The following is a 15,094-nucleotide window of genomic DNA, read 5'->3' as shown; positions in this document are numbered from 1 at the left end:
TTGTTAGCACTGATACAGAATAAATCCTGACGAAACATATAAGTTAAGTACATGACAGTTTACTTCTTTCCAACTTGTTTCAATTTAACTCTCCTTACACCCCAAGCTTAAAAGTTGGGTGCTGATATCATAACTATCAAAGAGTGGGCAATATTTGGTTCTGTCAAATGGTGTGGTACAGGGTAGACTACTTAATGTTTGCTACTAAACCCTTGTATCAATTATATTGCGAAGGATGATGGAAAGTAATAAACTGTTATGGTGTCATTAGAACGATGGCATTCTCTGTGGTATTGTAATGATGGCATTGATTGTATGTGGTTTGTGGTAGTATAGCTCGTTTGAGCAACTGATGATGCTATGAAGAAACAATGCTATGAGGTATGCAGTCCTACATTATAAAATCCATAAACAAATGGAACATTCAAGGAAAAACCAACGAGCCCAATTTACATCAAAAACAAGAATAAGAAACACAGACATATTTGTATTGTCATCCTCGTCACGAGGTGTCATGTTGAATAACAGTCTCAAAGACGATGCCCTTATGTAATCCAATAGAAGACCGGCACGCGATCTGGGTCATTCGCGATCTAGGAACCAACCACCTGTCGCCATTGCAGGTACGCTCTCTAAGACACATAAGCCCGATATTCAACGAAATTTCGCAATACTGCTTCACCACAGGCTGCCCTCTTCCACTCACGGATAAATTGGCTTGACTGGGCCATAAAGAACACTGGTACAAAGCTGGTTGGTACAAGTTGCGCTATTAGCGAAATAGAGTGGTCGCCAGGCAGCGACCGCCTCTATCCTCAAGAAGAGAACCTGCCACAACGAACTAAGAATAACACCAGAAAAAGGTTTTGTCTTACCTCATTACATACCCGACAGAGTCGCAACACCAACGCGATCAAGATATCAGCATCCTCCCTCTCATAGCCCATTACCCTACCACGGAACAACAAAACCTCCGTCAATAACGACCCCGCGATAGAGCATTAGCCATGTCATCCTTCATCGTCAAGCTCTGGGAGGACATCTTTACCCCAGGCCCGACGCCCACCATCCTCAAGGCCGCGAATGCCTCCTTCGCCGCTCTCCAGACCGTCCTATTCTGTCTCCTGCTCGCTACATACAACATCCACTGCGTCATTCTTTCCATCCTCTGTGGCGGCTTGTGGTGGAGCGTCAACTGGTTTGCCGCCGAGCTTGCCATCGCCCAGCGAGAGCAGCGTGAAAAGGAGGAGAAAGAGAAGCAACAACAGAAAGAGGCGTCGGGTAATGATGGCGAAGACAGTGAGACAGAGGTCGAGACGATTGCCCCGAGCAAGCCCTCTCCCGTCGTCGCTGCAACCTCTGATATTGCTGTTGCTGCTACTGCTGGACTCGAGCCTCTTCAGTCAAAAGGTGAAGTGAAGCAGCGTTCTGGGGCGGGGGGGACACAATCAAGCGTCAGTACGGAGGACGAGTGGGAGAAGGTATCTGAAGCCGAGAATGAGAAAGACAAATAGAATCACTGTATATACGGGTCAGGGAACAGAACTGCAGGCCATGAGGTGGGATGGCACGGATGCGTTAGTGGTAGCTGAGAAAGAGACGACACTGGAGTGTTGAGGATACCCCCTGCGACATCTGTTATTTCTGGCGTGTATGTGGGTAGCGTAGTCACATCTTTATACCTTAGATAACAATTAGAGGCGAACTATGGCGAAGAACTATACGCCATGTATATCATGATCGTTGACACGCTCTGTATCCAAACCATACTCCAATACAGCTCCAACCCGCTACATGAGTCTCAGGCTTACGCCGGCGATGACATCTGCGCCAATATATCGAAACAATATCCAAACCCAAGTCGGACGAGTCATTGAATGAAAAATTGCAAGAACTTAAGTAGTACACGATAAGTCCGCAGAGTCGTCCATCTTACATGACTTTGAGCTTCCGGGTCACATATGCTGCAACCAAACTGCTCATGGCTCCGATAAACAGGCACACCGCAATAGCGTTCGGACCATCTGGATCCGGTTGCTTCTTTTCATCACCCGCCAGCTCGGGACTCTTCCCAGGCTCGAGGACAGAGAACACAATGGTAGATATGAATGTTCCCACAAACTGCGGTAACGTCGTATAAATGTTGAGGATGCCGAAGTAGATACCTGACAACTCGCCTGTAGAAGCCGTAGAAGGAAGGTCAACTTCTGAACCGTGATCAAGCTGCAAAATTGCATCATCGTGGCTGACCTCGGAGAGCTCAATGTCGGGCTCGTCCGAAATGCGACGATATGTGCCATCTGATCCGGCGCCACCGCCAAGCTTATTGACCTCGACGCCGAGGAATGCACTTGGAGCCCACATAGCGAGAGTCCATGGTCTAAACACCCATTAGCATGGTATAGAGGGCGGAGAGCTGCCGCAAGACTTACATGCCGCATAGACATACCAGAACAGTCGCAAATCGAAAACTGGTTGCAAATGGCGCTAGGGACATGGATGCAGCAAACATTATGTGCCCAAGCATCCAAGCTGTCAAGAGATCAGGCTTCACCTTGTTAAAGCGTGTCAAGAAGCCTGCGATTGCCTGAGGAGGCCGGTGGGTAAAGGAGTTATCCTCGGGAGACTGGACAAACATGGGCAAAATCCAGGCACCTGCAAATGTGATCACAGAGTATATAACAAGCGCAGTGCTTCCTATGCGCCCAATGGCACCGAGAGTATCCTTGGATTTCCTCGCATCGGCGGGCACGTCGTACCGAAAGTATGTTTCACCAACCCATGTGGTACTATAGAAAAGAAAAGGGAACCAGCCGATCCAAGCCCAGAACTGTGCCCAGCAGATGGCTTGGATTCGAGGAGGGAGGTTGAGAAGTGTCGACCGGATTTGGCGGAAGATCTTGAAGCGACCCTCATGCTGGGCCGGTTTGGAGGCTATCAGTACCCGCTCTGTAACGGCCCAGCAAGTGAGTGCAGTTGAACTCAGAAGAGCAATGGTTGAGATGACTGTGAGCTGTTTGAACTGAGTATCACCGAACGTGTTTCCAAAGAGCTTTAATAAATCTACAGCCCCAGCCCCATACGCAATCATATGACCAATGGCAGACATACGGCTTGCTACAAAAGATGTTAATTCTGCACACACTAAAGCAACATATACAAACTTACACCAAGCCGCTCCCGTCTGCTGTTTGTCGATTGGTAAAGTATCAACGATGAGACTCTTAGAACATGACATTACTGGAGACTTGTTAGTTTTAACGGAGCCCCAGAGACATTGATGGCGCCGTACCAGCATTGATAGCGAAATCAACAACATAGATGGCCAGTACAGCCAATACTATCGTAGGTCGCTTGGCGGCCTCATCGTCGGTTACCACAAAACCGACAATCTCACGGGTAAAGCCTAATACTAAGAGGCTTATGGCAACAACAATGGAGCCAACGACCATCAACGGTCGCCGACGTCCCCATTTGGACTTACTCTCATCTGCAATAACGCCGACAACAGGCTGAACTATAAGACCGGACAGCGGACCAGCAATCCATACTAGAGATGTGTTGCTTTTGGTTAAACCAAGATTAAGCAGATATGGCGTGCAGTCTAAACACTCTTCAGTAAGGCATATCATGGGATATGATCAAATTGTAGACTTACATGTCATTTCGATACCCCATGTGAAGCTAGATGAACCAATGTTAGGAAACCAGCTCAATTGGATTACTGTCGCTGCAGCTCGCAGGCTGAGTAAACGTACGTTATGCCAATGGTGACGAAACTCAGTAAAATCATGCGCACCGCCTCAGAGTTGCCTCTGATAGCGGGCTGTCCCGACCAGCTGGCCATGTTGGCCGGATTGCGCCCTTGAGATTCAAAGCTATCGTTGTCCTGACTGTGTCTACCCAAGCTATTGCGATCGTATGAGTCTCGTTGTGGATGGCTACCGTGAGCCTCGGCACTGACTGAAGAGGGAGTTGGTACTGGTGGTGAATCACCTCGAGGTGAATATGGAGCGTCGATAGATATTGCAGAAGCCGGGGGAGATATCGACGGCGTTGGAATCGGAGAGATTGAGGACGAGCGGGATGTCGAGCCGGCACCAGATACAATCGGGACAGCGAGGCGAGTATTAGACTGAGGATACGAATGACATAAATCTTGTTGAGAAGTTTGATGCTGTAAAGGTGACCGTGAGCTTTGATTCTGTTGACTGTAGAGCCGAGACTGGAATTCAGCCACGTTGTGGTTATGTTGCGACGGTCCAAGTTCCTGATGAGGATGACGACGATGTCGTTGCGGGTACTCGCGATCGATCGCCTGCTCTTCCGGCGAGCTCGTCGCGGGCATCTTGTGTAGTGTGGGTCATGAAACGGGGGAGCCTTAAAAAGAGTTAACAGTACCTTTTCGCGAAGCTTCCTGCTCTGCCAGGGGTTAAATTGAAGCGAGAGACTTGGCAGAGCTGTTGAGTAATGTAGGAAGGGCAAAGCAGAGATGCCAGACTTGCAGCTGACGGGTTGGTAGCAACAAAGCAGCTAATGAGACTGATACTTATTAAGGTACTGTAGTAGGTACACACAATTGCATTAGTGCTCCAGCGCTGTGAGTATGTACCCCCCTTTCTCCTGCAAGGGCGGGGGATTCGAATAGTTTCCCAGTCCCACTTTAGGATCTTCCAAGAAGCAGAAGTCTGGGGTTAGTTCCAAGTCACATGTCAGACAGAGTCAATCATTCATCATCATCTATCATATGTCGGCAGATGAGTGTGATAAATATCCAATGTTGGCGATATGTTGGTCGGTGGTCAAGTAATGATTCTCAAGCTCAATAAGACTGCCAAAAGACACCATACAAAGATCTTACCACCAAGACAATCACACAAGACCGCACAGAATGATCCGCATAACCAAGTTTAATAATTTTAGCTTCATCATGCTTGGGCCCCTGGTATCTCATTCCATACTCAACACGATTCTTTTACATTTCCTCCACTGCCACAAAACGCAACCGACTTTCGTGGCCGCGCAAGCACTACCCGCCTAAGTTGGTTTCGGGTTGATCCCTCATTCTTCACACCTGAAATCTTACATACGTTGGTATTTTGCTCTGAACGCCTGGCTCCCTCACTTTAAAAGTCACGGCCCCAACCATGCCTCTCTCTCATCCCATGGTTTCTGCTTTCGCGTAGAGGACACTCATGGCCGATGCCCAATAACAAGCCCAAACAAACAAATGAAAACTGAACCAAACGACACATTGCCGAACAGTGAGTTCAGAATAGATAGGAGCCGATGGGCGAAGAAAAGGCGAGGAGGAACTAATAAAAGACAAACGTTAAAAATGCAGATAAACACGGATGCGTCTTAAGACCGATTGAATCTCTTTTCACTGTAGTTCCAAATCGAAATGTCCGTGTAATAAACGCCCAAGCTCCTTTCTTGAATCCTAGTACAAATCTTGGATGTGTTGCGTAGTTGATAGTAGAAAGTCAGATGGCAGTTTGGCTTGACCTTTCCTGCTGATGCTTCAGTCAGTCATGAGCCGTGGTTATGAATCAGCGAGCCTGGCAAAATGCTTTGACCAAATCCATCCAACACGATCGTCTGGATCATCCTGGTTCTTTGCCAACCAGAGCTCTCCTTTCTCGCCAAGGACGTCGAAAATCTAGACTGGCAGTCAGCACCTAAATTCAAGATTATTTGTGGAGTGAGTCAACTTACTTCGCCGGCCTGATACACCAAGTACGGATAACCAGCTTCATGTTTTGTCGTTGCAATATTGAACTCAAAAAGCGAAGCAGCTAGCCAAAGCACATTGTACCCATCGTCTGTAGGTCCTCGTTCCCTTGAAGATGCCCGAGACGATCGAGCACTATCCTCAGGTCCGTCAGCTGGTGGTAGAGCTGAGTGGAATAGCCCCGAAAACCGCCGACCCTCTTGAGATTGATTCTGGGAACTGTAGGTCGTATGGGAGTCTCGGAGCTGTTGTGTAGCTGAGTCTGAGCTCTGTCGTGGAAGTCCACCAGAGTCAAAGCTTCGTCCTGTACTGGGTCTCGTAGAAGCGGCGAATGATCGCGTGCTACCGGGAAGATCTGGAGAGAGAGGAGATGCTGTGCCCTGCTGGTGGTTACCGATACCCGAATAATAGTCACGGTAATAATACTGATGCGGACTAGGAATGTTCCCTGCTGTGACACCTGTAGGCGATGCAGTATAGGAACCGCTGTGGCGTTTTGTGAATTCGGGTGCTGGAACACTTGGGGCGTGTTCACCGCTGATGGAGTGGCCTCGACCCCGTGAATCACTCTCAGATGGACGTGATCGCATCCTCAGGGATGATGATTCATCTGTACTCCGTGTGGTCGACTGAGAAACTCGGCCCCGATACATAGGGTTGAGGATACCAACACTGGCTAACTGCTCCTGTTGATAGGGGAAGTCGCGTTGGAAGGTTGCCACGACCTCCTTAAGGTCTGGCATATCAGGACAGTCGCCCAAAACTAGTTTCATCTTGTCCTTCCATATGCCATACCATCTTGTTTGGATGTTGACAAAGTTGCCCAGACAGATGTTGCCCACCTTTTCAGTTAGAGCAGATAGCTTGGGAAGCTCCTTCTTCAGCGTATCATTCAGAGCTTCGTACTGCTCAACAAGCTCGTTGAGTTTGGAGTCAATACTTTTGCCCGCACGCTTTAGCTGTTCGTATCGCTCGTAATCTACACGGCGCTTCTGGCGTTTTTTCATTGCCAAAGATGGGTTACCGTAGGCCTTGATAACATGTTCGAACGGCTCAATGACATGTTTTCGGACTTGTGATAACTGGTATCCGTCAGTATTCTTTTGAGCAGGGCACTCGGACAATCAACTTACATGCTCCTCAAGCGCAACCTTTTCAAGATCTCGCATCGAGATATTGAACTGGACCCACTTGCTTTCAAGCTCAGGATGGTTTCCTGGCTGCAGCCTCATTACCAGCTCGATGGAAGACAGATATTGTAAGAATTCGTGTACATAGGCAGATACTTGCCTCGTATAGAATTCGACATCTCGGAGAACAACTTGTAACCGCAGATAATCATCGCCAAACTTCTCATTCAATTTAGCATATTCGGAATCCTCACTCGTTCGAGTACCTGACGCTTGGAGCTTATCGACTCTTTTGCCGAATGCGCGCGCGAATCCTGCCTTAACATCGGATTCCTTTCGCTTTCTGCCAACGATCTGGCCGACAAGTTCGAAGTTCTTCTTTGTTTTGTTGATTTCGATGATAGCCGTCTCGAGGATCTCTTTAGCCTCGATTAGACCTTCTCGATCGGGATGATCCTGGGGGGTGTGCTGTAACAGTGTTATGATGAGATTGGGATATTTAGTGATGCGCTGCATTGGTTTAATCAAGAGTGAGTCTAGGTCCCATGCCGCAGTCAGGTCCTTCGCAACTTCGTTACATTCATTGAGCCAGACTTTAACCGTGGGATCCTGTTGTATCTGGATGAGTCGTTTTGCTGCCCCATCACTGTTCCTCAAGAAGCCTTCATGAGCTAGCTTCATCTTCTCCATGTTGGCTTTGAAAACAGGGCCGATCAAGACGGAACGGTCCTTGGCATCATCAATATCAGCAGGATTAAATTGCAAGGGCTCCGATATCAGTGTGCCTTCTCTAGCAAGCGCGGACCGTCGGCTCTGCATAGTGTAAACGGCAAGGACTGCCTCTTTGATCTGCGCAAAGAAGGACGTGTGGAATGCAATGATTTCATCAGTGTTCCGGAAGATGAGCTTCACAGTGTTACCATCAAGCTTTGGACAAGCCTCTGCTGTCCCCTTGTAGATCTCTTCAACAATGTTCATGTCGCGCACGAACACAGCTTCAGTATCAACAAGCTCTTTTATTACGTTGCGTCGTTGAACAAGTCGGTGCTTTTCCTTTCCCGTTGGACCCTGTTTATCATATGTTTCGGAGTTTGCATCTCCGTTCAAAGTGGTTGCATCCGCAAAATACTGACGATGAGTTGACAGAGACGTATTGTCCATCGATTGAGGTGTTGTCATCATGGGGATGTAATCTTGCGACCCTCGTTCAGAATTGACAAATGTGCTTCCACTTTGGGACTGCTCATAATAAACACCTGATGCTCGTTGTGAATTGCAAGCAGAGCCAGATGTCGAAGCGGGTATGGGAGGAGGTTCGTGATTAGGGGATGGGAAATACGAGAAGCTCTTGCTGGCTCTGTTGGAAAGATACGGAATGGAAAACCCATCTCCAGTGTCTAGCTCTGGGAGTTGATGACTTAGGTATGGCGATTGGGACAAGTCTGTAGAAGGTCGGATCTCTGGTTGACTATTGCGAATTTCCAAAGGTCGCTCAACAGGACGACTATTTCGATGGATAGATGTTGTTTCAAAAATCGTGACATGGCCGTGATCTCCAGTTTCATTTTCGTCATCATCGGGAAACACTGGTGAACGCCCTGCTGGAGACACGTCACCACTGTTGATCGAAAAGTCAGTCCACGCTGACTGCTGACTTGTTCGATTAGTCGCAGACAAAGTCGGCACCATGAGATTTGTCGAAATTTCCGGCCGCTGCTGTTCATCATAAGCATAATGATGCTCATTATTAGTGTCTAGAGATTCACAAGTCGAGGCACGATGTGACGAGACTTGGTCGTCGGACGGCAGCTCTGATCTATAGCCGTTCCTGCCGGCCTCCTCCATGTCTTCGGTACAGCTGTCAGTAACAGCACCATCATCATGAGAGTGGTGATACTGCCTCGCTACTTCATCGTATTCCGAATCAGAATGACACTCTGATTCACAATCGGGCTCGATTCGTGGAAATGGGACCGTTTCCTCCAGGTTTTCAGCTGCTCTTGGTTCGTCACTGGGTGGCAGAATGGTGATTGTAGTTTTATAGGACTCAACGTCTTGCTGGGGCTCGTCTGTTTTGGGCTCGATATCGAATGCCCCAGGAATGAAAGGCACAGTAATCTCATCGTGTTTCGACAAGGCATGTTCAGCTACATCAACGGTATTTGATGCGGACTTAGGTCGAACTGGTGAGTCAGGATCATTCTCGAATGGGTAATGATACTCAACCTTCGGAGGAGATGCGGACTTCTGAGTTTGTGGACTGGGTGGTTTAATAATCGTGATAGGAACTTCAAGCGGCGATTGTGAGGACCTGGGAGGGGTCATTTGAGGTTCGTTATCGAACTCTGTCGTTTCTGATGTTACCGAGACGGCAGTTGGTGGTCGCTCTGGTGCACCAATGGGAGGACTGAGGGCTGGAAAGCTGCCGGGAACACCCAGGGTGGGTGAATCAAAGTTTTGAGCTGATGGCTCGTCGGTAAGCGTTGCCTGTGAGCTCGCAGATAGCATCAATGATGCGGGTGGTAGTGCCATTGCGATATCAACCGGACTCATCGTTGGATCATCCAGAAATGGTGAAGGCTGGTCTCGACGTGGCTCTCCACCAGGCTGATCGGAAGACACATCATGGCTACCTGGGAATTTAGGAGTATCTGAATGGTCAACCACATTCAAGGCATTTTGTAATTCTGTGGTACTCGAAATTTCCGGGCTTAAATCTGGCCCACTAGCAATCCTGAACTCTGACGATACTGAATGACCATCTGGAAGGGGCGGAACTGGTGGGATATCGGTGAGGGTTGGCGACTCTGTTGTACCTGGCTCTGGCGTGACGGATGGCGAATTCGAGTTTGAAGAAGCAGTGGCAGCAGCGGCAGTAGCCTTCGTCCCGGCAGCAGCCTCCATTTCCCTCCGCCTTCGGTCTGCTGCCTTTTGTCGTGCCTCGAGCGCTTGGCTTTCTCGAATGGACTTTGTATAAGCCAGTCGGATATGTTCTCGTCGCTGTTCAAAATCAATTGGCCCTACAGAGATCTTCCGCCGGCGCGATGATGGCTCGGCGATCCTGGACTGTGGAATGGATGTAGGATTTGGTGACCTAGCCCTTTCCACTGCCCTCATCCGAGAGCTTGCCGTTGTAGCCACGGAAACTGGTTGACGAGGTCGAGAACTTCGGAGAGGAGGGGAGAGCTTCGGGGGAGGCGCTATGATATTTGCCTGAAGGCGATTATTGTTCGTTGGTGTGACTAGAGTTCGAGGTGCCGCTTTTCGAGTAACGCCGCTCTGGGTTGGTGTCTTGGCCCTCGTTGGAGTTTTCGCCCTTGTCGTCGGAGTTCCTGCCCTTGATGTCCGGCCATTTACTTGCGGTCGTTTGAGAGTAGGTGAGTTCGAACGCGTCGAAGGTGTTGAATCACTGGGGCTATTCACTTTTCTCACAGAGCGTGGCAGTTTGGATGTAGATCCAGCACCCGAGGTATTAGTCGTCGGTGGCTTTCGGGAAGGGGTTTTACGAGAGACCGGAGGAACTGAAGGGGATTTCGGGATATCGCTATGTGACCGTGTATGGCCTTTTTGAGGGGCCAGGGCAGGTTGCCCGTTGTTATCGTCGCCGTTGAGGCTACGATACCAGATACTCGGGGACGAAGGCTCGGCGACATCTGGTGGATCAGATAGACTTCTTTGATGGCTAAAAGGATGGTGTAAGCTGGATTCAGATGTCCTTCTTGGGCGAACGCCCTCAATGCCATAACCAGCAGTGGGAAAATTGTGTTGCTCGGGAAGAATCTCGCCGAAAAGCAAGCCTTGGGAACGCGAAGGTGTGGGGGAGATGGAAGAAGAAGTCGGTTGTTGTGGTGGAGACTCTGGTGCCAAGTTGGACGTGGGTTTGGAGGCATTTGAGTTTCCGCTAGCAGTACTTCGCGGTTTGCCTATACGACTTGCGAAAGACTGAGAATTATTCGAGACCTGGTCCTCGGCAACATATCTTGATCTCTGGGAACGGGCTGATGAGGATGCCGTTTGATTGCTGAATGAACTTGAGCCATCACGTAAGGTCGAGTAAGGCGTTGCACCATTTCGCGGTTGTGGACTGACATCAACATCTTGCCTAATCTTAGCTGCAGCTCCCGTATGCGCCGGGGCACGGGGAATTGAGGAAGGTGCAGCACCATTCTGGTCGAAGCGCCTTTTCAGATCCCTCACACTGGGGTGAGTTCCAGTGGGTTTATAGCCAGGAAGAGCAGGCCTGTTGTCGACAGGATTTGACGTGGAACGCATATTGATCTGTGTTTGCGATATAATATGATGTGTTGGCGTTGAGCCATCACCGTTGGAGTGCAATGACGGACGCAAGGCCGAGGCACCGATAGAAAGGGACTCTTGATTATTTTGGTATGTTCCCCGATAGCTTTTGTAGAAGTCGTCGGGGTTTACGGGGGCGAAAGCATGGTGGGCGCCCGTAGAAACCGAATCGTAGTCGTCGGCGTGAGGCACAGAAGGGTGGGAATAGGTGCTATGTTGGTCGAAATGAGATGCAGGAGCGGCGGAAGGCGAATAATCGGGGAGGTGATGACGGCGGTCGTGAGATAGCTGATCGTCGAGATAGTCTTTTCTAAGGTCAGTGTCGCGGTCGATGTGACGATTGTGGTCGTTATCGTGATCGTAAGGGCGCTGATTTTTATTCTGCTGGGAGAGGTGACGAAGGTCGTGGTGAGGCTCGAGATTGGGGTTTCGAAAGCCCGAGTTTACATCCTGTACGTCCGCTTGGAGGCCCGCGTGAAGGGCCATATCCATGTCGTTATCCATGGTGGCCTGAGCATCGGTCAGGCTCGTCGAGCGGAGCGACTGGTTGGGGGACTATAGACCCATGCAGAGAGCATCGATGCGTTGGCGTTTAAGCGTTGTGCGGGCGTTGGCGTGAGGCGCACTTGATAGGTGTGAGCATAAGTACTGTAGGTGCTGTAAAGGACGGTGGAACAGAGTTGTAAATGCGCCTGAAGATGGTAGCGACCAGGGGTATGAGAGCATCAACGGCCCTCACAAGCTCACAACTCCAGGAGGGAACAACAAGATGGGGGCACCAGTCCCTGGAAGCTGAACGACGTTAGGGATGGGAGCGTCGAAAATCGGAGTGGACACTCTTGGTGGATGCTGGTGCTGGAATCAGCCGTTCCAACTCGTCGTATGCAGGCCAGCTTTCTGCTAGGGGCTTCGACGGTGAACGGGGATCCTGCCAGTCAAGAGCTTGATTAATGCAGGTTAGCCTGAAGAGTACTGTGGACGAAGCTGCATGTGCGTGCAGAAGACAATCACCTGTATCCAGGCCAGAGAGCTCAGGGCACGAACAGCACAGAGCAAGCGGGTCGTATGAGGCTCGAAGCTGGATGATCCCTGGGAAAGGGAGAAATAGGGGTCTATAGACGGAATCACTTTCTTGAGATGGCCAAACTACACAATAAAATGAGGCAGGGCGAAAGGTCAGTGGAAGAGAGGCACGGGGACGAAACAATACCAAGATATTTTACGTGGAAGCAGTGGGATGAAAGACGCGATCTTTTGAAGGATAGATAAATCTGGACGGAAAACTTACTATTATCCTTGTTGTCGGGTACGATATCAAGTGAAAGCAAAGTTACCGTTCAATAAACCTCTAGCGTTGAAGTGGGATTTGGACTGGGGAGTGCCCACAGATGGGGCGGTACCTTCCTCAGTGGGGCACATCCGTTGAAGTTGGAGGGCAAACAACGGCGGCGCTTTTGGTTGGATTCTGAGGCACATCAATCACATCAAGAGAATACTTCATAAACAGTGCACGACGGCTCTCAACCTCAAGTACCGTCGACAACACCTCCACATTTCATGTGCATGCATTTGGCATTTCCGTACCTACAGCCGCAGAACAGGTAGCTTCGAACAATGGACCGTCGACGGAGGGCCGCCTGTTGTGGCCAGCCTAAGAAAACTTAGATAGGTCCAGTGCAGGGCGAAGGACCAATAGACCAACACATAAAAATCGTGGTCGTTCCAGTAAGGCGTCGACTGTTTCACGTCAATTCGACACATGGAAGCGTATAACATGCACTGGGGAGTATATAGCCTATCTATTGCTGTGCAGTTACGCTTGTTGGACCAAGTTCAAAGTCGGAGGTATTCCTTTGCCCAGTGAAGTGAGAATATGGTGTGTGGTTGACTTGTGACGCTCCTAAGATACAATGTTTCTCCCCTGCATCAATTCCCGAGTCTTGCGATAACCTTACCCATGTCCCAAACTGGAGCTTTGAGACCATCTGTTTCCTAACGGATAGTTGCAACATTGGTCTTAAAACACGAGAATGACTAGCAAAGCATTTTGCACTTTCTATGACCATCAACAAACCTCAAGAAAATCAAAGGCCCTGTCTATCCTCCCCTTGAAGCGTCAGGGGTTCATTACGATCCAATCCATGATGGCATTGTGACTGGTCTCGTAACCTACGAACCGTTTCGTGTGGCAGCCGTTTCAGCAGCCTCAATTCCACCCGCTTAGACAAAATCACAGAGTCAGTTCGTCTACGGATGCAGGCTCACCAGCCCATTGATTTACTTGAGTTGTGATAACCGCCGAAGAATTGATGCTAGAAAAACAGCAAGTTTAGCATTCATATTGCAGCATATTGGGCGTATGGCTCACCAATCTTTTGCACCGATTGCCATCCGCCTATGTTAAAATCAGGGAACCCCGCCCGAGATCTGGTCGCGATGACTCGACTATTATTACTATGTAGTAGGAACAAATGGCGACTGCCCATATTCACCCCATGGCTACTCCATTCCCCAACCAGTCTTTCTTCCCCCGACGTTATGCATCTCCTTTCTCGCCTCTGCCTCTCTTTCATTCTCTTGCATCTCAGTCACACCTCAGATTCTCGTACGCAGGAGTAAATTGACCGTTCATAGGTGGAATATTGCTCCAAGGTGGCTTATTTTGTCGCTCTGTGTTCTGGGAACTGCGCTTTGAAGGATAAACATACTTAAACTGCGCGTTCCTACGCACAGTGGGCTCTGAGAAACCAATGACAATCTAAGCCACTTACATTTTATGCCAGTTCCTTGCCAGATTCCATTGTTGGTGTATTCTGTGCCTGGAACTTTCTGCCCTTGTCTTACTCATGCCTTCATGGACATTGAATTGAAGGTGGCCTAGTCGTGCTTTTATTTTATGTTTATAGCTTGTCCTGAGTGCTATGAGAGGACTGATGAGTCTACCAATTACAATTACTCCTGTTCCTGGTCTCGTTGACCCCTGAGTTTATGTTCTAGGATCTTCGACTGATCGGGAGACATCGGTGCAACACTTTGATCTGGCTTTTGTGGGTTCTGCTGGTTCTCTGTCAGTGGAGGCTGAGAAAGCAAAGTACTGTAGTCTATCCATTGCCAAGGGCACAGTTTGTTTGAAGTTACTTTCTATTTCCGAAGTCGTGTTTCGAGAGTACGATTCTCTCAAATCGTCTCTCAAATCGTTTATTCGATTCCCAAGACTTCATTCCAGCGGCAGATCCGGGGCTTCATATCCATTAGTTATCCGAGCTGATCACTCTTGAAGCCAGATAACAGTTGTCAGAGTTACACAAAGAAGATTGCACAGACGCACAGGTTCCCTCCGTGCTCCCCGTTCCTACGTTGTGATACTACGTGTAATGGTGTGCGGACTGCTTACAACGCTTCTTTAGCGATCATATCAATTTCATCTGGAACCCCAGCGTTTTTTTAGGCAGACAAACTCAAGCCACCACACCGGAAACACGATCTATCGCAGCAAGTATAATTCTATGCTTGCAGTCGCTTCCGCGGATGTGTAAGGCTCGCGTTTCTTGCCCTCCTTGAGGAGTAGGAGATTACTTTCATGTTACCTAGCAGCACTTGATGTGTCTGATACCAACCACACTTCCCTAGCTGAGATAAAAGCAAGCCCATAATCATCGGACTATAACTAGCAATAGAACATGGGCTATTAAAACCCTTCTTTTCCTACGATTGTATCGAATGAAGTCCATCACCTGAATCTTCGGTAATGATCAGTGGCTAATTCTTGATAACGCTCGGTTGAGGGGCTGGTCGCTTGCCCCTGGAGCCGGCCTTACACTAAAATCACACTAACCCCATAGGGATAAGCTCCCGCTCCCACATCGGGCAAGGATCAGCCACATTGCATCAAATGAACGTCCGAAACTCTGTGGCTCATGGAATTCCACCTTAG

At 49.1% G+C, this 15,094-nt stretch overlaps 3 protein-coding genes across 3 annotated transcripts; 1 reads left to right on the top strand and 2 right to left on the bottom strand.

Moving 5' to 3' along the window:
* Window positions 1–780: 780 nt before the first annotated feature.
* Window positions 781–1,725, top strand: BKA55DRAFT_34908 (ER protein Pkr1-domain-containing protein). The gene has a single exon (XM_046185790.1). It carries the CDS (start codon window positions 1,008–1,010, stop codon window positions 1,512–1,514), a length of 507 nt encoding a protein of 168 aa, XP_046056914.1. The 5' UTR covers window positions 781–1,007; the 3' UTR covers window positions 1,515–1,725.
* A 207-nt stretch (window positions 1,726–1,932) lies between these two features.
* On the bottom strand, window positions 1,933–4,348 carry BKA55DRAFT_588657 (uncharacterized protein; the record flags this gene model as incomplete). Its single annotated transcript, XM_046194828.1, has 7 exons — window positions 1,933–2,380; window positions 2,433–3,117; window positions 3,169–3,240; window positions 3,293–3,412; window positions 3,485–3,604; window positions 3,659–3,684; window positions 3,759–4,348. 7 exons carry the CDS (start codon window positions 4,346–4,348, stop codon window positions 1,933–1,935), a joined length of 2,061 nt encoding a protein of 686 aa, XP_046056913.1.
* A 1,197-nt stretch (window positions 4,349–5,545) lies between these two features.
* BKA55DRAFT_496573 (uncharacterized protein) lies at window positions 5,546–11,664 on the bottom strand (the record flags this gene model as incomplete). Its single annotated transcript, XM_046186383.1, has 3 exons — window positions 5,546–5,662; window positions 5,719–6,816; window positions 6,868–11,664. The coding sequence occupies 3 exons, from the start codon at window positions 11,662–11,664 to the stop codon at window positions 5,546–5,548; spliced, it is 6,012 nt and encodes a 2,003-aa protein (XP_046056912.1).
* Between the last annotated feature and the right edge of the window lie 3,430 nt (window positions 11,665–15,094).

The sequence above is a fragment of the Fusarium redolens genome (genome assembly GCF_020744475.1).
Source record: "Fusarium redolens strain MPI-CAGE-AT-0023 chromosome Unknown BKA55scaffold_1, whole genome shotgun sequence".
In the NCBI taxonomy this organism is placed as follows: Eukaryota; Fungi; Ascomycota; class Sordariomycetes; order Hypocreales; family Nectriaceae; genus Fusarium; species Fusarium redolens.
Note: the sequence above shows the minus strand (reverse complement) of the source record. Positions and strands in the feature narration are given on the sequence as shown.